At 41.4% G+C, this 22,344-nt stretch overlaps 2 protein-coding genes across 3 annotated transcripts in view; both read right to left on the reverse strand.

Annotated features, from left to right (window-relative positions):
• LOC311304860 (dynein axonemal intermediate chain 1-like) overlaps positions 1–22,344 on the reverse strand; it is a 674,193-nt gene that overhangs the window by 501,469 nt on the left and 150,380 nt on the right. The window lies entirely within an intron of this gene.
• med23 (mediator complex subunit 23) overlaps positions 1–22,344 on the reverse strand; it is a 57,975-nt gene that overhangs the window by 5,050 nt on the left and 30,581 nt on the right. For both annotated transcript variants that reach the window (XM_084432138.1, XM_084432137.1), the window contains 9 exons: positions 22,208–22,332; positions 21,569–21,774; positions 17,355–17,535; positions 12,838–13,008; positions 8,055–8,271; positions 6,607–6,843; positions 4,841–5,006; positions 4,684–4,756; positions 4,156–4,370 (listed from right to left, as the gene is read on the reverse strand). In XM_084432138.1, coding sequence (XP_084288264.1) covers positions 4,156–4,370; positions 4,684–4,756; positions 4,841–5,006; positions 6,607–6,843; positions 8,055–8,271; positions 12,838–13,008; positions 17,355–17,535; positions 21,569–21,774; positions 22,208–22,332 — 1,591 coding nt within the window. The remainder of the gene's footprint in view (positions 1–4,155; positions 4,371–4,683; positions 4,757–4,840; positions 5,007–6,606; positions 6,844–8,054; positions 8,272–12,837; positions 13,009–17,354; positions 17,536–21,568; positions 21,775–22,207; positions 22,333–22,344) is intronic.

Below are 22,344 nucleotides of genomic sequence, written 5' to 3' on the forward strand. Positions count from 1 at the left end.
TATTTATGTATTACGGCTTTGTACTGTAGTACGCAATGCATTGTGGGCTGGTGCCAATAGCACAAAGGCGCTGAACGGGTGTTTCAAAGGAGTCTGAGGTGCTCATGGACAGGGAATATGTGTGGAAAACAGAAGGAAAAGCGGTGAAGAGCGTGCTCTTTTACACCTGGACCGGTGACTGTGGCGAGCGGGAAGAACTGGAGCTGAACACGCGGCACCCGAAATGAACTTGTTTGTGGCACTTATGACAGGAATAACTGTGGAAAATAGAAGGAAACTTCTAATCCCTGAAGAGAAAGCTTCTTCTTTTGAAACTGGAGGTTTTGGCTCACACATCTAAATCACTCGAACGGAGACTGATGAGCTGGAACTGAACAAGCTTATAAGTGAGTGCATTAAACGGAGAGGGTAAAATCCTGTCGATTCACTATAATACATCATTTATTCCCAAATTTCAGTGTTTATTAAGGCTTTCAGACTGTATTTCTTGGTGGCACTCTGATGGTTTTGGCCGTCTAGAGCTCATAAGCAGAAGGAAACACAGGTTACCTGTCTGAGCCGTAACAGAGCTGGAGTTTGTGTTCTTTACGGCACTTCTTCTGACATAAATGTGCATGTTGCTTTTACTCTTGCCTGTATTTTTGTCCATTTTGTGTGTTCTTGCTCATAAATAAATGTTCACCTTTTCATTAGCCTATTACTGCTGTGTTTTTACTGTAGTAATTTCCTGAGTGATTTTAATTTCCAATCTAATTTGAGCTGCATTGATAAAATGACCCAAATTGTTTTCAACCCACCATTTTTACGAGTGTATAGTAAACAGAAATGGACTGCATGCACTTTTCACAGCAACAGTCATTTCACAGTATTAATATCCTAGAATTACAGTATATTGCTTGTGTCTCCGCTGCCAGTATTTTAACATTAATTTACAGAATTGTTTTTGCAGAGTTGTTCCAGAAGCCGTTTCACTCGGATACTCGTCACAATAGTGAAGAAAAGACGAGTGCAACTTCCCTTTCATGTGCTATATTCACTAAAACACCTCGAGTCTTTTTATATTGAAGAAAAATATCATGCCAAACGATTGCTTTGGTCTATTGTTGATGAATTATGACAATATAAGTATAAAGTGTTTATATCGTAATATGTTGTAGATGGATGGAAGGGTGCATGTTAACAGATATCAGATTCATGATCTTGACATGATCAATAACTGAAGGTCATTGTGTTTCAAGTAGAAGAGTGGAAAAGGTCATGAAAATGGGTTTAATGTTCTGATTTCATGCCCTCCAGACAGATCGATGAGTCTCTGAGTCATGATGATGTCATCCGCTGTGACCAGATCTTCATTAATCAGACTAACTGTGCCTTGATTGGGATGAGCTGTGTTCAGAGCACTGCCGTATGAAGCGGAAGTTAGTCTTTTCTCTCCTATTGTGTCGTGTATATATCCGAGTGAAACGCTTCAGGAACAAGAACAGATGTGGGCGGGGCTTGATTGTGTCTGTGGGGGAGTGATTGGATGGTTGTGGTCTGCTATTGGTGGATCTCGTGTGATTGACAGGTTGCTCCGCCCTCGTCTTCAGAGAAGAGAAGAGATGCTGCTGGAGGAACTTATTCTGATTCAAGATAACGAGACGCATGAGTTAAACACAATAATGATGTGCACCGATAAATCGCTTCACTGTACGGGCGGAGGGGAGTGTGTGCTACCGTTCCCCCGTCGCCGCAGACGAGTGTGTGAGACGCTGTTAAGCGTGTCCTATCACTGCTCCTCCACGAGCCGCCTGTCACTGAGTTATCTGTGTGTGTGTTCATGGACACGATCCCAGACGTCACACACTGTCAGCAGACACAGTCACACACAGACGCTTTCACACTTCAAAACAAACAGAGCATGTGACCGCAGCACGAGGACTGACACACACAGACTCCTCAGTGCGACGGTTTCTTCTATAGAGAAATTAATACTTTTATTCAGCGAGAACGCATTACATTGATCAAAAGTGACATCTATAATGTCACAGAAAATTTCTGTTTCAAATAAATGCTGTTCTTTTAAACTTTCTATTCGTCAGAGAATCCTGAAAAATATAATGCAGCACAGTTTCCACACAAATATGAAGCAGCACAACTGTTATCAACACTGATAATAATCATAAATGTTTCTTGATCATCAAATCATCATATTAGAGTGATTTGTGAAGGATCATGTGACACTGAAGACTGGATTAATGATGCTGAACATTCAGCTTTGATCACAGGAATAAATTACACTCTACTGTATATTCACATAGAAAACAGTTCAATTAAATTGTAATAATATTTCACTGTTTTTAGTGTATTTTGTTTAGTGTACACTACATGAACTACCTTTAAAGTCAACAGAAAATCTAATTTGACCTTATTTTACAGTATAATGCACTGCTCCTAATGCACTCGATTCATCAGTACGTTATTGCAAAGATAAAAAATAAATAAATTGTCTTCATAATCTTTCATCAAAACCTCTGTCTCTGAAATAACTTTTCACAACGTTATGAAATCCATTTTTTTCAAACCATCCTGTCCGGCTTCATCCTGGAACAAAACGGATTATCATTTGAAAAGACAGCAGATCACTGAAGTAAAATGGGTTGTGAAGAAGATCTGAGCGCACTGATGCGTGTGTGTGTGTGTGTGTGTGTGTGTGTGTGTGTGTGTGTGTGTGTGTGTGTGTGAGATGTGGGATGAGGAGCGTGTGGAGGCAGGAGAACTGAAGCACTGCAGCACTCATCCTCACACACACACACACACACACTAGTACTGCATTTCAGAACTACTCACCAAACAGCTGACACACTCACTCATTACAACACTCATGGATTTATCAGTATCTGCAGTCAAATTCAACTTGAGACATTTTTTAAGGCACAAATCAAATGTATTCTGTATTCAATCTCAAAATAAATCATGTATTGCAGAACACACTCAACAAGGACTTAATAAGGGTTTGACTGCAATTTTATTCAATATGTATTGTAATTGGTTTATGTACCAAAATATCAAAACATATGAATAAGACATTTCTGATTATCAAAATAATGCATTTAAAGAAAGACAGATTATAGATTATTGTGCCAATAATAGTGAAATCTATTTATTAAATATGTTAAATAATGTTCTGTCATGACAACTCTGAGTATTTGGCATGGTAATGTGTACGACAATGCTGATATGTTTGGTCTTGGAGGAACAGATCTGCTACGCTACTGCCAACACACACACACGACACACTCTTGTGAGCATACATGAACCACCCGTAGCTGATCTATACAGGTGGAGCTGGGGAAGGGGGAGGGCTTCTGAAAGCACGCTGCACTTCTAAGGCGAATGCTAACCAAGTATTAGGTTGAGCAGCGAGCTCATTGGCTACTGATACAGAGGAACCAATCAGCTGCGCCCTATAGAGAATGATGTGAGTTAACGACCCATCAGCCTGCGTCATCTAGAGTTTCATGACAGAACTCTGTATTTCTAAGGTTTTAGGTGTGATTACATTTTTATTTGCCCTTTATTTATTTTCAGTTTGTGCAAGTGGAACTGAAAGGGTATACAACGCTAGATACAGTTTACTGGGACTCTTATTTTGAAATTTGCTTTACTACTGCCGGCTGCTCATTCACATAGATGAGGAAGATCAAATACACACCTCGACTACACACTACTTCTAACAATGCAACGGACTAGAGTGAATTATTATCGGCTGTAAAGACCTATGAAATAACTGAAATCCTTTGGCGGAGTGATAAGGAGGTGTAATGCGGTCGAAACCTGCCGGAACTACTTTAGCCCTGCGTTTCCCTGAAAATAACTGCACACATAAGAACATTCGTCAACCAATCAGATTCAAGCAATCAACAGTATAACATCCCCGTAGTATAACAGTAATTGATTGTGAACTGCACTGAAACCACAAGCCTATATGTTCTATGACCTTAAGTTTGATCAAACTGAGTATTGGTCAGAAATCTAATGTCTGTGCCTAATCCTTTTTAGGATCTAAATCTTTTTATTTGTGCAAAATCCCGTGGTAAATGTCTCTCTGCACTATAGGCAGGATTGGTGAAAGGTGTCGGTGCTGGTTACTCTGAGACGGCTCTGATGTCTTACTTGGGGATGAGGGAGAGCTGGCCGATGCTGGAGTGATGCCAGACGGCGTGTGCGAGCGCCAGAATGTAACTGCAGTGCATCTCTGAGTACGACTGGTGGCACGCGGTGAAGTCCAGCAGCTGGAAGGGGTACCCGACCCACTCCGACTCCGAACTCAGAACCGGACTGCTGATCACACTCACGATGCGGTCGTGGAGGACGATCCAGTACGGCTCCTGAGCAAGAAACAGAACATCACATTAACTTTAACAGAGATACTGAGTCTTAGAAATATGCTTCACGGCAAGGCCAGGTAAGGAAGAGGAGATGTGGACCTAAATGTAGCTTCTAAGCATAATTTATTTAATAAAATAACCAAGAGAACCAAGGGCAATAAATACACAGAACAATTATGGTCCCAAACGCTGCACCTAACCCAAGCGGCCCGATGGCGAGTCTACATCATCATTCAGCAGGAGTTACTGTCACTAGCTGCTGTATGAGAGAAAGAGCGACAGAGAGAGAGGAACATAAAGACCGTGTGCGTACAGGCAGAGCAGTGATGACCAGTCCAATCGCGTTCATCCAGGCCGTGACGTTCTCACGGGGAACCAGCGGCTGGCTGCAACACACACATATATCACACATCAAACCCATACTTCAACACACAGCACTGTATGAACGAACATGTGTCATGACCTCTGACCTCTTGAGCACCACATTGAGCAGGGCGTTGCCCACGTCTTTGCCGGGCACAGCCAGAGCCATGAGCTCCACACAGGTGACGTGCAGCGCGTGCGCCGCCGGGTTGGGGAACTCGTTGAAGCGCCAGTCGCAGTTGGGGAACGGCCCCGGGGACTTCCCTGCCATGGGTGCCCTCGGTTAAGGAGACTCACGGAGACCATATACACCTCTGCTAGACTAACTCATACACCACACACTCTAAAGAGTCGCTTGAGTCGGATTCTTTCCTGTCTTGACATATTTCTTATTAAGACAGGAAGTTGGTGTGGGATGGATATCTCTGACCTTTTTATATAAATGGCCAGTAGCCGTTAGTTTGCATCACAGCTGTTGCTAGTCAGAGGCAGGCGGCAGCATGTGCATCAGCTCAAAGCCAACATTTAAGAGTTTCCAATGTTAAACCATAGAACATTTGTGACCCGTGCTGGCTAAATGAGTGGGAATACACACAGGATCATTTCGAGCTACAAGCAAAACAAGTGAAATTGTTTGATTTTGAGGTTTTGAGTTCACCAAGCCCTCGTCTAGCGATCCCAATGCTCCAAATAGTGATTAAACATCTAAAAGTATCTTTATTTGTACGTTTTCTGAGAGTACCACCTTTACTTGGCCCATGGAAAACGATCTTACTGGCGCTGACTGACAGATCCGATGCGTGCGCACAAAGACGATCCCGATATACACACATACACAGAATACAGTATCTCAAAATATCTGTCTTGGCGAGTATTCACGCAAAAAATATCTTAACGTTATTAAATATACGTTTAGTTAGGGATAATCATCTGATGTGTAACATTATATTAGATCCGTGCGTTATAGTAGGTCCGAATATATAGGCTGTCTGTTTCATTAATGTTAATCAAACAATTGTGGTGTCATGGGGAAAAAAGTTGAACATATATTTTTCCCACAGATATTTGGTTTTGACTTGGTGAGTGACAGATCTGGTGTTATTATCAGAAGCTTGGTGATTTTGTTTTGTCCAAATCAAACAAATCATACATGATAGAGATAAACTTTCTCATTGTGACTCATTTTGCCTGAACGGGTCATATTTATTTATTTATTTAACCAAAGAGAGACCATTAAGCTGCTGTTTTGCAACAGATTTATAAGCGATGCTCATGACAAATTTGGGAAGATGGCTAGTGTTTCCAAACATGTTATATAAGCGACTCTGAAGCAGACACCAAAAACACCATATCATGACCTGCTTTTTATAAATTAATGTACATATATATATAATTAAATCACTCTATATATTAATATTAATATGAGATAATCACACTATTCCCGAATCATGTTCTCACAACCATACATTGTTAAAATATATAAAGTTACCAGCCAACTGGTGAGTTACACGGCTTCATATACTCACGAACGCTGATTTGTACTCTGATTCAGTGGCTGACGAGTGTGAATGTTGGACCCTGACTGAGATGCTAAAGCTTCCCCAAACACAGCAGTCGGAAGCGATCCATGCATAACAAATACATGCAGGAATCTGAAAACACAGTATTTTGTGCTTTGTTTAGTAATCAGATTTGGCTGGTCTGCGATCCTCATGCAGTCACCACTCCCTAACTATTCTTTTTTTCTCAGATTGACCCAATTCGCATGGGTCATACATCTCAGACAGGAGATACGGGAAAACAATTCCACCCCTGTATCTGTTAAATGCATTATTGTGATGTCGCTGACTGTGATGCGCTCAGGAAAGGATATTATCCACCAGCCGCCCGATGAGTTTGCAGTAGTAGGTGTCGTCGGGGATCCAGATGTTGTCCTCCCGGGGGTTCATCCCACACTTCAGGTAGGTCTCGCTGAGACACCAGCCGGGGGTGCGGTTGTCCTTGAGCGAGCTCATGATGGCGTGGACCAGCTTCCTCTTCAGGTTGGTGCGATCTCGTAGGTGTCTCTCGTAATAATGCAGCGTGTTGTACAGGTACGTCACCGGACGATCTGCACGTCAAAGGTTTTATGGTAAAAGAGTAAAAGCAAAAAAAAGTTATCATTAATTATTCAAATAAATAATCAGTTCTTCAGTAAGAACAATAATATTTAACTTATCGTGGGGGGGGAGATATGATTGCAGTTTACATCTTGATTATGTGTTATTTACCATTTTAATTTAAAGTTTGATCTTAAAATCCCCCTGTGGTAAATATTACGTTTTTAATGTAGTTTATGTGTCTATGTGGTGTTTTTAATACGCTTTAAGACAAAGCATGTGTAGATTCATAAGTCGACACCATTGCTGAGTATTTTCTCCTTAAAACTGCAGTGAACCAAAGACAGTCTCAAACACACGCTTTGAAATCGCTGGTGTTTCTGACGTCACAAACTACCTTGTAACCAATCAGATCAACGTGTGATCGTCAACCAGTGGATCTCTGAGCTGAGCGAGTGAGTGGAGGCGGGGCTCATTTGCATATTCATAGAACCGCGTATACTAAATGAGGCGAGGGTGTCGAGTTACAGTCGAGATATTTTAAGGCATGAAGATTTTTTTTTTAAAGGAAAAAACATTTAAATATGTAATTTTGGTGATCAAAGATGAGTTTTAAGGGATAAAATTATTGACTACAGGGGGACTTAAATATATTAAAGAGTACCTATTCTGCCCTTTCTCAAAGTCTTGATGTTGTTTCAGGCTCTACTAGAACAGGTTTTCCTGCTTGAATGTTGATTATTTTCCTCATATTCTCCATTGTTGCGGCTCCTCTCTTCCCAGTCTGTCAGTAACGCTCTGTTTACTTCCTGTCTCTATGAAGCCCCTCCCTCTGAAAAGCACACTGTGCTCTGATTGGTCGGCTGGAGCAGTGTGTTGTGATTGGTCGAGTGTGTTTGGGAAATGTCCCGCCCCTTACCATAACCGCCAGTTTAACACACTACTAACTAACTCAACCAGGCCCCGCCCCTTTATTCTGCGTATGAATTATTATAATGAGGAATATTGTGACGTGCTCGTTCCCGGAAGAAACTCAAGACTACAGTGGAGGCGTTTCAGGAGTTCAGAAACACTGACACTGATATAGAGAGCTCTCGTTTTCATGCTCAAACGGAAACATCACACACTATAGACAGATGGAGAAAGCAGAATAGGTGCTCCTAAATAATAATTTTATCTTTTAATTCCCTGTGTGAGATCCCCGAGCCTTCCTGCCTCTCACCGTGAAACTTGTAGAGCCCGCCCAGGTGGTCGAGCAGCGTCTCCAGGGACTTGGACACGGGCAGCAGCTCCAGGAAGCGATGGATGACGATGTCGAACACGGGAAGGAAGCGCAGGCACACGTTCCCGAAGTAGATGGGCAGGTACTGGGACTGCAGCTGAATGGGAGGGTTGACCTGCTCCGCCAGGCCTTCGAAGTACAGCTTCTCGGGATACTTCTGCAGGGAGCACAGCGGAGGAGCTCATCACCAGCACAACCATCACAACGCCTCCCAAACCCTGACTCAGAGACCGCATTAATCCAGGCGCTCAATGGGCCGGCTTCTGGCTAAACGATCTGAGTGCACTGACACTACTGGATGAGAACCAAACTTGAACTGAATTAGGCTGGATGATCACATCAGTAGGCGCGTTTCCATTACAGATTTGCGCGAAACTTTTGCGATTTTTTCTAAATGTCGACAAAAAACTATTGCGAAATGACGGCGTTTCCATTAACTGATGTTATGCGACAAACTTTTCCTCTCGCGATCAGTAAAATCATTCCAAAAACCATGTCAACAGATGTTGGTGGGTTTCTGTACTATATCCCAGCCACTGCACTGGCCATTATTATTAATGGAAGGAGATGTGTGTGTGTTATCCAATCATTAATGGTAAGGAACGACCCTTATTATACTGTGAGCGGCTCATATGAGGAGTTTCTGGGTGTTTCTCCCTCAGATCTGCTGCGAGGTCTTGATTGTGGCATTTATTTGAGGTTTAGAATCCATTATTCCTGTAATTCTTTTGTCTTATATGAGTTTAATAAAGAGCTCTGTCTCGTATTCTGTCCAAACACACCGCCTCATCTACGTCAGGTGACTGTAAATGCGCAAAAACTGTTTCCATTGCATGGAAATATTTCTTTTTCAAATTGCCTGAAAAACCTCCTCATGCGAGCGGGAAAACTTTTTTGCGATAAATGGGAGTTTTTGCGAAATTGACGTGTTTCCATTGGGCGTATTTTCAATTCGCAATTTCAATTTGCACAATTTGAAGGGTAATGGAAACGCGGCGAGTGTTTCCTGCAGAGCTTCTTTACAGCGGAGTCAACTGTGTTTCATAATTGATGAACTTTGCCAAATCACAGTTACTGAACTGAACTGAATCAACAGTAAACCGACTCGAAGTGAACAACACTTGTCTTATGTAGAACTCCTTATGGATGCACTGAACTCATAATTGATGAACTTCACACAGTTACACTGAACTGACTAATGACACTGTTGTCTTTTTAGAGCTGCTTTATCTCATATTTGATGATGCATCATTGATTCCTGATTATTACTGTGCAACTTATTTGAAAACAATCTGTATTGTATAAAACGCTTTAGAAATTAACTGGACCAATCATAAAAAACATTGACTTCAGTTGAGCATTTATGGTAGCCTTTCATAGGTTACATGTGTATTAAAGTGTTAGTTCACCAAGAATTGAACATTCTGTCATCATTTACACACGTCTTCTCAAACCCTAAGACTTTCGTTCATCTTTGGATCATCACAGATGAAGATATTTTTAATGAAACCCGAGAGATTTTTGTCTCTCCATTGAAACTGCATTCTACAGCAACTTTGACACTTCAAAACGTTGTAAATGTAATCGATATGAATACAGAGGTTTAATCAATGAGGTTTAATCAATTGTGACGTGACATGACCCATTTGAGCTACTATGTTTACCATATTTGATGTGCTCTACATGTGTTGATGGGCGTTTTATATGTGAATAAAAGCCTGAATTAAACCTGTTCATCATATAAAGCGATTGTGTTTCTTCTGAAGACTTGGATTCAACTTTTACACTGTCTTTATGATTGTTTTGAAGCATCAAAGATTTGGATGTGTGGACATTGGAGGGATAGAAACTATAAAATATCATAATTTGTGTTTTTAAAATGAATGAAAGTCATAGATAAGGGTAAATAAAGACAGAATGATCATTTTCTGGAGAACTATCACTTTAAGACTTTACAGCTATTGTTCTTGGTCCTTGAGATAACTATATTATCTTCCACTTTATTATAAACGTGTGCATCTGCCACTTTAAATGCTCGAGCTCTTTAAAGCAGGATGAATTCTGATTGGCTGTCAATGTTTTTTATTGTTCATCAGCTGGAAAAATCGTTCTGAAAGTGATTCCAACTATATTATTTCTCTGTGCCTTTATTGTTCTAGTTGTGCTGTGGACCCTGCTATTCTTTTATATTTATAACGGATTTTAGAACTATATCTCTATTATTATCGTTATAGTTATCATTCTTGTGTTGTATATTTCAGTCTTTACCCAGTAGATAACAGCTCTACCACATGTTAGATAACAGCAGCCGGGGACGTTACCAGGAATCTCAAGAGTATTATAAACTCAGAGGGGTCACATGTTGGCTTTAGTCTTACGGTGGGGTTCAGCTCGGGTCAAACTGTGAGCTGCTGAATTATGTTTTGTTTGCCGTTCAGCACGGATACACACAAGACGAAATGTCACGGCAATCTGAGGTCAATCTCTACTTAAAATGCCACAGAGAAAAAGAGATGGGGGATAATAACTGTGTTCATGACATTTCAGACACTCATCAAACTTGATATTTTGCTGAATATCCTGAACTGAGATGGTTTTCTGTTTCATCTCTAAAGGTCAACAATAGAATTATACAGAAATCCATATGTAACGTCCATCTGTGAGAGACCGGCTCTGGGGTCGCCAGCGTTCGCTGAGCGTTTCTTTATTTATCTTGCCAGGTCACATTAAAACAAATGTTTATTTACACAGATTGAATAAGCAAGCGGTCGTTTGAGCATGAAGGACATTAAAGACAGTAACTCAACCACAGTACAGTCAGATTAATACTAATCTTTACTTAATGCCATCAAATCTTTGAAAGATATTCAGAGTTTTGTTAGCGACGCTTAGCAAATAAATGTGCTAAACACAACGGTATATTCCAGTTTGTTTTGTTATGTCTGCTAAATGATCAGTTATTAGCACTGGATGGATGAATAATCTGAGCACAGGCTCTTCACACATTTTTACAATAATTTGCCAGCTTTTTTGGACGCTGCTGATGCCATTATCCAATTGTGTTATCTAATGCTGAAACACACACTAACCACTAGGCCTGTGAGATACTGACTAAAAATATATCTTGATATTTTATGGGATTTTGTTGATAACGATAATAGCAGTTTTTGTGCATTTCTTGACAGTTTCTTGACTGTTCTGTGTGTTGTCAGTGTGTAGCAGGTTGTGTGTTTGGTGAGTATTGTTAGCGTGTACAGGCTGTGTTCGCTGTGTTCTGTTAACATGTAAAAGGCTGTTTTTGGTCTGTGTTGTTAACAAGTTGCAGGTTGTGTGTTGTCAGTGTGTAACAGGTTGTGTGTTTGGTGAGTATTGTTAGCGTGTACAGGCTGTGTTCGCTGTGTTCTGTTAACATGTAAAAGGCTGTTTTTGGTCTGTGTTGTTAACAAGTTGCAGGTTGTGTGTTTGTTGTGTGAACGTGTAGCAGGTTGTGTGTTGTTACCTTGTGGTAGGTCATGTGTTTGTTGTGTGAACGTGTTGCAGGTTGTGCGGTGTTACCTTGTGGTAGGTCATGTGTTTGGTGTGTGTTGTTAGCGTGTTGCAGGTTGTGTGTTGTTACCTTGTTATGTGGTAGGTCATGTGTTTGGTGTGTGTTGTTAGCGTGTAGCAGGTTGTGTGTTGTTACCTTGTGGTAGGTCATGTGTTTGGTGTGTGTTGTTAGCGTGTTGCAGGTTGTGTGTTGTTACCTTGTGGTAGGTCATGTGTTGGTGTGTGTTGTTAGCGTGTAGCAGGTTGTGTGTTGTTACCTTGTGGTAGGTCATGTGTTTGGTGTGTGTTGTTAGCGTGTAGCAGGTTGTGTGTTGTTACCTTGTGGTAGGTCATGTGCTTGGTGTGTGTTGTTAACGTGTAGCAGGTTGTGTGTTGCGGTACCTTGTGGTAGGTCATGTGTTTGGTGTGTTGTTAGCGTGTAGCAGGTTGTGTGTTGTTACCTTGTGGTAGGTCATGTGTTTGGTGTGTGTTGTTAGCGTGTAGCAGGTTGTGTGTTGTTACCTTGTGGTAGGTCATGTGTTTGGTGTGTGTTGTTAGCGTGTTGCAGGTTGTGTGTTGTTACCTTGTGGTAGGTCATGTGTTGGTGTGTGTTGTTAGCGTGTAGCAGGTTGTGTGTTGTTACCTTGTGGTAGGTCATGTGTTTGGTGTGTGTTGTTAGCGTGTAGCAGGTTGTGTGTTGTTACCTTGTGGTAGGTCATGTGCTTGGTGTGTGTTGTTAACGTGTAGCAGGTTGTGTGTTGCGGTACCTTGTGGTAGGTCATGTGTTTGGTGTGTTGTTAGCGTGTAGCAGGTTGTGTGTTGTTACCTTGTGGTAGGTCATGTGTTTGGTGTGTGTTGTTAGCGTGTAGCAGGTTGTGTGTTGTTACCTTGTGGTAGGTCATGTGTTTGGTGTGTGTTGTTAGCGTGTAGCAGGTTGTGTGTTGCGGTACCTTGTGGTAGGTCATGTGTTTGGTGTGTGTTGTTAGCGTGTAGCAGGTTGTGTGTTGTTACCTTGTGGTAGGTCATGTGTTTGGTGTGTGTTGTTAGCATGTAGCAGGTTGTGTGTTGCGGTACCTTGTGGTAGGTCATGTGTTTGGTATGTGTTGTTAGCGTGTAGCAGGTTGTGTGTTGCGGTACCTTGTGGTAGGTCATGTGTTTGGTGTGTGTTGTTAGCGTGTAGCAGGTTGTGCGGTGTTACCTTGTGGTAGGTCATGTGTTTGGTGTGCCAGTCGCTCTGCAGCCAGTGTTCTGGAGCGTTCTCCTTCACAAAGTCACTCACGCGGTTGCGGAAGTCGTTGGGTTTGAGGAGGAGCAGCTGGATGATGAAGTAGCAGACCTGAGCCTCGTTCCCCTCGTGACTCCTCATCGCCTGCGTGAACACACACACAACGTTCAGTGCCACGGCGAGAGCTTGGAAATGTTTGTTTAGTGTAGCATGTTGAGACAGTAGAGCTCTCAGGAAATGCTTTCCAGTGTGTATGTATTATTATAAAACGGTTCGTTCCAGTCCTTGATTCTGATTGGTCAATAGCTGTGTTTAATTCACGATAAAGCATGGCTGTGACGCTTCACCCAACGGTTCCATGTATCACTACACAACACCCCTAGCAAACACTAGAATCTTAGCAACGTAAACATAGGCTATGTTCTCATTGATATTGTTCATTGAAGCTTATAGAGTAGAGTATTGTGAGAGATCGAGTAAGCGAGTGTACCTGCATTTACAGTAGATATAGCATCTTCCTTCAGGTCAGTCCTATATTCATAATAAAATATCAGTTTGAATGTCCGCTGCGATATCTTGTCCTTTAAACAGTTAAGTGGTTTTCCCGTGTCCTGACACGCTAGTCATCTGTCTGTTGCGTCTTCCTTCTCCATGTTCACAAGTTTGAGTCCTTTCAATATAAAAGTCTTCTCTACTGACAGACTCGCTCATAAAGACAGTCTTTGCCGCCATCTAATGGTGAAATAATGTGTGTAACTTCTGCTGCTGTTCACGGTCAGGGACTATTTTTTCCAGCGGAAGGAAGGCTTTTAGTGATTTTGCTTCATGAAAGTTGCATTGATACATTTTTTTTTGCCTATAACATATGTATTGTGTGGTAACCGCTTTATAAAAGCAATAAGGTACTTGAGGCTAGCGCTGTATCGTGGATGATAATGCACTCCGCTTCGCATCAAAAACATCCTTCCGCCGCGACTTATTCACGATACAGCACTAGCCTCTCGTACCTTATTGCTTACGGAAAACCAAGCGGCAACCTCCCTGTCTCTCTCTTGAAACCAACACGGAAGTGAATTTAACGGCAATTCAACAACTGGCCACTAGAGGCTGGCTGCAGAAGTGAGTCAAATCTGTATCTCCTCCATGTTGAAATGCCCAACTTTACAGCAGAAAAACACATGTTTACAGCCTGGAGCAAAAAGTGGCTTTGGTCTATACAGCTAATTCTGCCCTTCATGACGACTGTGAGGGGGGTGAATTTTTTTATAACTCCTTCGTTTAAATTATATTAAGCCTTAAATTTCTGCATAATTAAGGGTGTGTCCACTTTTGAGTGACAGGTGGACTCCCGCTGCAGTGGTCATTAGTCATCATTAGCCGTTTGTCTGCTGTCTGTTGGCCGTCACGTCACCTCAGCTCATCGCCTGACTGTAAAGATAAAGCTAAATAAATTCGGGAGTGACGCTGCCAAGATGGCGGCGGTCGGACACGCCCACTTTAGACTTCAAAAAACGGCCTTCAGAAACCTACGGGTGACGTCACGGACACGTCGTCCATATTTTTTTACAGTCTATGCGTAAAACACGTGTGATTTTCTCATCAGTAAAGGCAGGGTGTGTGTGCAGTGAAGTCTTCAGGCGCCGCAGGTCTCTGTGAGCCGCAGGGAGGGTCGGTGTCAGCGGAGGCACCGCTCGATCAGGACTGATAAATGGACCGTGTTCAGTGCAGCGGGAAGCTCATTGATCAGCACATGAGAAGATCCCCGGGCTGTTTCTGTTCGCTTCTCACACACAGATGATGTTTCACATGTAGCTCTTCTCCCATGTTGCAGTAACAGGCCAATAAATCCATGAGTCAAACATTAAATACAACAACGGCTATGTTTACATGCACAACTTTTATTTCAATCGGACTGAATTCATTCCGAATGATGAATCCGAACGTAGTTTACATGAACGCTAAATAAAGTGATCGGGTAGATGTGCGCGTGTATGTCACAAGCTTCAAATCGGAATTGATTTTTTGACATGCGCACACTGCACGAATACACAGAGTTTCCCGCTGTTAGCACATTATAACTATTCTCCTACATTGGTCCTTTATTTGTTTTATACAGACTTAATATGCGTCTCTGGTCATATTTGGAGACATGAGCATATGAACCGTTGTGCCGCTGCTTATATTGATCACGCAGTAAAAATGGCTGTGGATGAGAGTCTGAAACAAGCACTGGTGGGCCGTTGCTCCACTTAAAAGACACAGTGAAAGGAGAAGTTTAGAATGACGGGAAACTCATTTATACGACACTTCGTTCAACAGGAAGAACAGCTCGTTCTGTGCATCACACGTCATTACACTATTTCAACCAAGCGTGCCGCACAAGCCCTGAAAAGTGAAGCCAAAGCGTCTCAATCGCCCCCTGGTGGCTGGTCCTAGTATAGGTCATAAGCCCCGCCTCCCCGTGTTATTCAACGGGACTTGAGACTAACTAAACAATTTAATTACACTTCAAAAATCTTTTTTCCGAAGGTGGTTTCTGTCATTTACTGTAGTTTTTAATCACACTGATGTAAGTTCAAGTGTTTGTTTTTCAAATAAGTTTGTTTTTAGTTAGTTATTTGATGCTATAAAAACGGTGGTGTGACGTCATGATTGACAGCTGTGATTGACAGGTTCTCTGAGCGAAGCACCTACAGACTTTTTTTCGGGATCTTCGGAGGACTGAGGAGATTGGAGCTTTAAATGTAATATCTAAACTTCTATAATTCATTATTTCACACCGAGAGTGAGGGCGGGGCCTTGATTTCGCGGCTTTACTTCCTGCTCACGACTGCGCAGATCTGGTCCCGAGATCGCTACTGCGCAGACTCAAGCCCCAAGATGTCAGCGCCATATCGGGACACTGGCGGCTTCACTTCTCACCAATGGAAGAGAGCGAAGGGGCGTCGTCCATATTTTTTTACAGTCTATGATTTCAACGTCATTGCACATGCGCAGTCCATTGAGTTTCAATTTTCAATCCGATCAAGTGTTTACATGTTCTCTCGATCGGATTAAACAAGGAATAAAGCCCCCCTTTCAATCTGAGTGAAATTTTGAATCGATTACGGTTTACATGAAGGCTTTTCAGTCCGACTGAGCCGTCAATCCGATTACGAACGGATTATTTGGTTGCATGTAAGTAATGCTGAAGTGCAGCGGATTCACTGGCAGTCTTACAAACCGACTTCAGAAAAGATTTGAATACCGTCTCTGATTTAAATGCAGATGGTTAATTAAATTTCCAATGATTAGGTCTTTCAGCCATCTGTCAATGATTTAACAATTGGTTTGTATAATTACTCATTGAAGTTCCAGTGTCTCAGTATTTGGTGCGTCTCTGTTTAGCTTTAGCGATAGCAGCAGGAACTAAACCTGAGGATCATGTTCTCTCGTCTTTCTTAAGCTTCACTGGAATAACAAAATCTGACCGTCTGTACAGAGTCACATGATTAATGACGGTCATTCACTGGCTTCAACAGTAACCGTGTGCAGTGTGATGGATTTTTTAATTAATGATTTTTTAATTAATCAACTTTAATTAATCAACTAACATTTGGTTTTCTTGCAGGAATGACATTCATATGCTTTTAAATGTTTACAAACTCTTTAGGGAAAACTTGTGACTTTGAGTGAGTGTGTGTGTGTGTGTGTGTGTGTGTGTGTGTGTGTGTGTGTGTGTGTGTGTATAAATAACAATTAAGGGAAGTGAAACTAGACTGTTGACTAGTTCTCAAACCTTGTGATAAGTAATCACAAAATCAGTGTTAGCTTGTGCCAGGGACAGAGGGAAAAGGTTGGGGCTTTTGAACCAACTGAATCAATCATATTGAAGGTGACATGTTAGTCTTATTTGTTTTCTCGATTCTATAAAAACTGTTGTATTCGTGTTTTCTGGTGGGATTCTCAATGGAATTTGTCTGAGATCCTCCGGCCTTGCTTCTTCTTGGGAGAGATTCCCTGAGAACTGCTCGGGAAGATCTCCTGGCCGTGATTAAAGCATTTAAAGGACATTTGCTGAAGTCTGTTTGTTGATTATTCCTGCGCAGGAAGCTAGTTTAGGAAGTAGGCTAGTTTAGGAAGTAGGCTAGTTTAGGAAGTAAGCTAGTTTAGGAAGTAAGCTAGTTTAGGGAAGCAAGTTAGCTAGAGTAAGACTCGGCCAGTTGTCGACTGAAGACGCAAGAGCTAGAGTATAAAGGTATTGGGTGTCGATTAGTAGACGCCCCAGTTTAAGGAATTGGGTGTCGATTTGGAGACGCCACAGATAGTTAGGTTTAGAGAAGAATCTACGACAGCAGATACAGCCATTACTGTGAAATCATTGACCTGAAACTTGTAAAACAAGCTTATGTTGCAGATTATTGCAGTGTTGTTTTGAGTTACTTGACAGCCAGTGTTCTCAGGGTCAAGTGAAGAGTGATGCAGTGGGACAGGAGGAGGCCGGGGCTCACCAGGCAGAGGATGAGTCTGTCCAGGGTCACGATGTTGTACTTCCACACCATGTCATTGAGAATCTCGATACACTTGTTCAGCTGCTGCCCCCCCGCTGACGTGGAGAACTCGTACACCAGGAAGTCTGCAAACGTCCTGACGTGGGCCACCAGCGCCCGCGCCCCGATGCGCTCCAGCACCCTGAGGGGAGGAAGACGGAAAACCATTAGCACGCAGCAGAACATGTTCGGCATTCCCACGCTAGAGTCCATCTGACGACAGAATTTGGTTTGTTTGGCTGCTACACTCACTTCAATAGGTAAACGTTCACCTATTACAATGAATATGACTTCATTTCCAGTTTGGCGTCCTCGCAGTCAGATTCGGCAAAAACTATTTGGTCAAGTAAAAATCAAAGCAAAGATCTATCTGAGAAAGATGGAGGAGCAGTAGGAAGAGTCTAAATATCGCATCACAGAGACTGTTATCGTTTTATCCTGTAAAAGTCTGTCAGTGTAACTGTACAAACGTCCTCCTTCAGCTCGAGCTTCACGTGTCTTTCTGTGTCAAATCTGACCTGATTTATCAAGGAAACGCAAGAATAACTTTGATATTGTTATTATATTTCACCTGGACTGAAGCCACTGAGGTTTACTCGACCATCCAGACATCATTTATTAGAAAAATATGATCATCAGGCTTTTGAGGAAGGTTTATTTGTTCATCAGTCAATCATCATTGTATTGCACTGCATTATGTTTTAAAACTACAGAGCTTCGATCATAAAACTAAGCATTTCAATTTCATCTTACTCAGACATTATTGGCACATCTTGATATTTACATGCATTTTATGTAAGTATCTGCTATACTGTTATAATGATCTCATTGATTTCCAGTAGAAGTGATCAGTATTTCATTGAGGTATTTTTCCTCCATATTATCACTATATCTTACTATATTTATCTACATTTAATTTAATATTCAACATTATTATTGATCTGCCTGCATTAACTATATTACTAACTTTTTTACAACACAAATGAACCATCACTGAACTGACTCAAGCTGGACGGTGACGCTATTTTCTTCTGGAGACAAACTTTGTTGCATTATTCTCCTGTTATCTCTGTAAAGCTGCTTTGAAACACTCTGTGTTATAAAAAGCGCTGTATAAATAAAGGTGACTTGACTATATGAGACATAAAAGCCTGATATATCAAATATGATACAATGTATCATATAATATGATTATTAAAAAAAATTGTCCATTAGTGCAACAAACTCTTCCATTTAAATAAAACAACAACATGATTTCTCTGACTATTACATCAAATGTAACCCTGGACCACAAAACCAGTCACATGGGTAAAAAAATATTAAATTGAGATTTATACATCACCTGAAAGCTGAATAAATAAGCTTTCCATTGATGTATGGTTTTTTAGGATATGAAAATCTTGAAAACCCGTGTGAGACAGCGGTTTAAGAAGCGCTTGAGACTCCACACACTGCTAGAGAAGTCTAGTTTGGGTTTGTATTAAAGAGCTTTGACAGAAAAAAAGAAAAAAAGTGCGTTTCACATCCCAAAAGCTCAGATCAAAAGTGAGGATTCCCGTATAAACACCGGCTTCTGCAGACGCGGCTCTGAGAAACCTCACAGCAAAGCCACTGTCAAGAGCTAGCAGCATCTCCCTCAAACACACACCAACTCCAGGCCAAACACAACAACAGTGATGATGGAGAGTTAGATGTGCACACTGAAACATTCACAACCAGAACATTTACTCCAACTGAACTGAACAGCTCATCGCTGACACATTCAATAATCACAATGCTTTTGATGGGAAATTAAATCAAGCAACACTGAACACTGCGATGACTTTAATGAGATTCTCATTTGTCCATTTAGCAGAAGGAAAACCTCACCCAAATTACTACTATTAAAAATATTATTTCATTAAATTGATAAAGAAATATCTTATTTTGTAGTAATACATACTATTTTACTGCAAAATTAAAAAATTGACTACTTAATAATAATCAATCATATATTATATTATAACACAATAAAAGTATTAACAGACACTTAAGTAAAAGGGTATTTTGGTATAATATGAATTGGAAAAGTAAGACTAATTATCCCTTGGTTATCTGCTAGTTGGTCAAACTAGATTTAATACACTAATTTAATTCAACTGCTTTTAAGCTGATTGATCATAGGCCTTATTGATCAATGTTTATGAGGTTTTTTTTTTAGGTGAATAAGCTTGAGTGATCAATGGACTACGATCAATCAGTTCCAATCAAAAGCCTGTGCTATTGAAAGAAAACAAGTTGTCAAAAAGATTGAATCCAGTATTTGGTGATAATATAGCATAACCAGAGATTTAAAAGCCAGGAACACCAAATTATGTAAAGGATTTTCAACACAGCACAAGGGAAACATTGGCTCAAGGGAGGGAACAAACAGTACAGCAGAAGAGGCAGAGAATAAGAATGAGTGATTACATAAGGGTTTTTTCTGAACTAGAGTTTGAATGCTGGGACTGTGTTTACTGCCACTCACAGTGTGAACACTGATGTCCAGTGATTTAATATGGTGTCTCCTGCAGCCTTTGATTGCTCTGAGAGAGATGTCAGAAAGCTCTTCTACACATCTGTGCCTCTGCTCTGCTGGTGTAATGAGGAGGAGCTCGTGACTGGAGAATAAAGTGGATCACACAGGACCACTGCACTCAGCCCAGCACAAGCAACCTTTATACGGCCGAGAGCAGCTGCACCACACACACACACACACTCACTTCAAATGACGCACAACAAACTAAGAACAACCATTCAAAGAGAAACAGATAGACGCTGCGGACAAAGGACACTTATTGTGCTTGTAAAGGGTGATCTGAGACCACCGTCTGATACGTGAACAAAAACATCAGACAAAGGTTCAGGAACACACACTAGAGTCACACTAAATACAATTAGTTGCATAAGTTATGCTTATTGTAGATCAGGTTTAATGCTCCACACTGACTGAAATGCACATGGTTTTGTGCCACATAAATACTGATCTGACTGTACACTAGTAGTTTTTCAATCTTTTAGATACTTAAATATGTTGTGTGTGTGTGTGTGTGTGTGTGTGTGTGTGTGTGTGTGTGTGTGTGTGTGTGTGTGTGTGTGTGTGTGTGTGTGTGTGTGTGTGTGTGTGTGTGTGTGTAATTAGCAGGAATCAAACAGCTGTCTGTCATAAGAGCCTGCGTTTAAAAGTTACACCTAGAACCGATTCTACAATTCTAAACAATCAATTAATCATTAAAGAAAGAGTCGAGATGAACTGGAGAATCGCTTTTTTTTCTCCCACCACTAGTAGTCAAAAGTTTGGAATAAACACACAGAATAAAACAATTTAAATAATAATTGCAACATTTTATCTCACAATTGCGAGTTTACATCTCGCAATTGTGACTTTATTTCTCAGAATTGTGAGATATAAAGTCAGAATTGCGTGTTTGTGAGTCTATATCACGCAATTTCCTTTTTTATTTTTTATTCTGTGGCGGAAAGAGCTTCCTTACAAAAGAGCAGCTTGACTAGAGCTTTACTACTTTAAATTATGAGAGTATAATGGAGCTTCACCAACAATGTATGTGAAAAAAAACCCAGCTGAATCCCAGTGGTTATCAAAAAGGAATATGTCACAAAGATTGAATCCAATATTTGGTGATAAAACAGCATAACCAGAGATTTACAAGCAATTTAAAAGGCCAGTCATTTTTGACCTGGAACATAAAATTCGGTAAAGGATTTTCAAAGGATTTCACTGCAGACAGCGAGTGAGTCGACAACGGAGAATGCTGCAGCTCTGACAGAAGATATTACCAGCTTAAATAAAGAGAGGAGACGACGTCCTTAAATGGCTAAAACAGAGATGTTCAGGACATGCTGAAAAGAACAGCATCTGCCACTGGAACAGCCTCACTTCACCCCTACATGTTCAACTACAATCACTGAATGAGTCTCTTTCCAGACCCTTCACCCTCTCTGTTCCTCTCTGGTGGAACGAGCCGCACACCTCCACCAGAACTGCTGTCAAGAATACACACCTTTTCCACACTCGTGCTTGTTCCCTAATCTAGCTCTCTAATAAACATGGCATTGTATAGTGCGAATAGTGTGAATAATATCCTCTTTCGGATGAAAGCGTGTGCTGAACGCCTAACGCGTGTGTCTCGCACCTGAAGCCGATCTGGTTGATGTGGTCGGTCTCCAGAAGCATCTTCCACAGCAGACACAGGAACAGCGGCGGAGAGCCCTGCATGGAGAAGTGCGTGATGATGTCGTTCTCGTTGGTCATGGACTTCCACTTGCGGTACTCCTCCTCCACATTCTTCTTCAGGTTAAAGCGGCTCTCCTGAGGAACATTATTCTGCTTGAAGAACGCCTGGAGGATGAACACAACAGAGAAGTTAATCAGATTAAAGACCCATTCACTCCAAGAACTATAACAATAAAGTTGGGCTGTTCCCGACTTGTAGTTAATGGTTCATTTGAGCCATTAGTCGACTAGTTGCGTGTTTATGATATTAATTAAATTACTTAAATGTATACGGTGCGGCATTGAAAAATGGTGTGGAACATGTGTGTGTGAGTGAGTGAGTGAGTGAGTGAGTGAGTGAGAGTGAGTGAGAGTGTGAGTGAGTGAGTGAGTGAGTGAGTGAGTGAGTGAGTGAGTGAGTGAGTGAGTGAGTGAGTGAGTGAGTGAGTGAGAGTGAGTGAGAGTGAGTGAGAGTGAGTGAGTGAGTGAGTGAGTGAGTGAGTGAGTGAGTGAGTGAGAGTGAGTGAGAGTGAGTGAGAGTGAGTGAGTATGTGAGTACCTGCAGCGGAGCAGGGAAACAGCTGAGTGTGTGAGAGGCCCAGTTATGAGGCGTGAAGTTCATGATGGTCTGCAGGATGTCTTTACACCAGGTGCCCTGAATAGAGTCCGAGCCAGTGAAGAAATCTGCACAAAAGA

The sequence above is a fragment of the Rutilus rutilus genome (genome assembly GCF_951802725.1).
Source record: "Rutilus rutilus genome assembly, chromosome: 15".
Lineage (NCBI taxonomy): Eukaryota > Metazoa > Chordata > Actinopteri > Cypriniformes > Leuciscidae > Rutilus > Rutilus rutilus.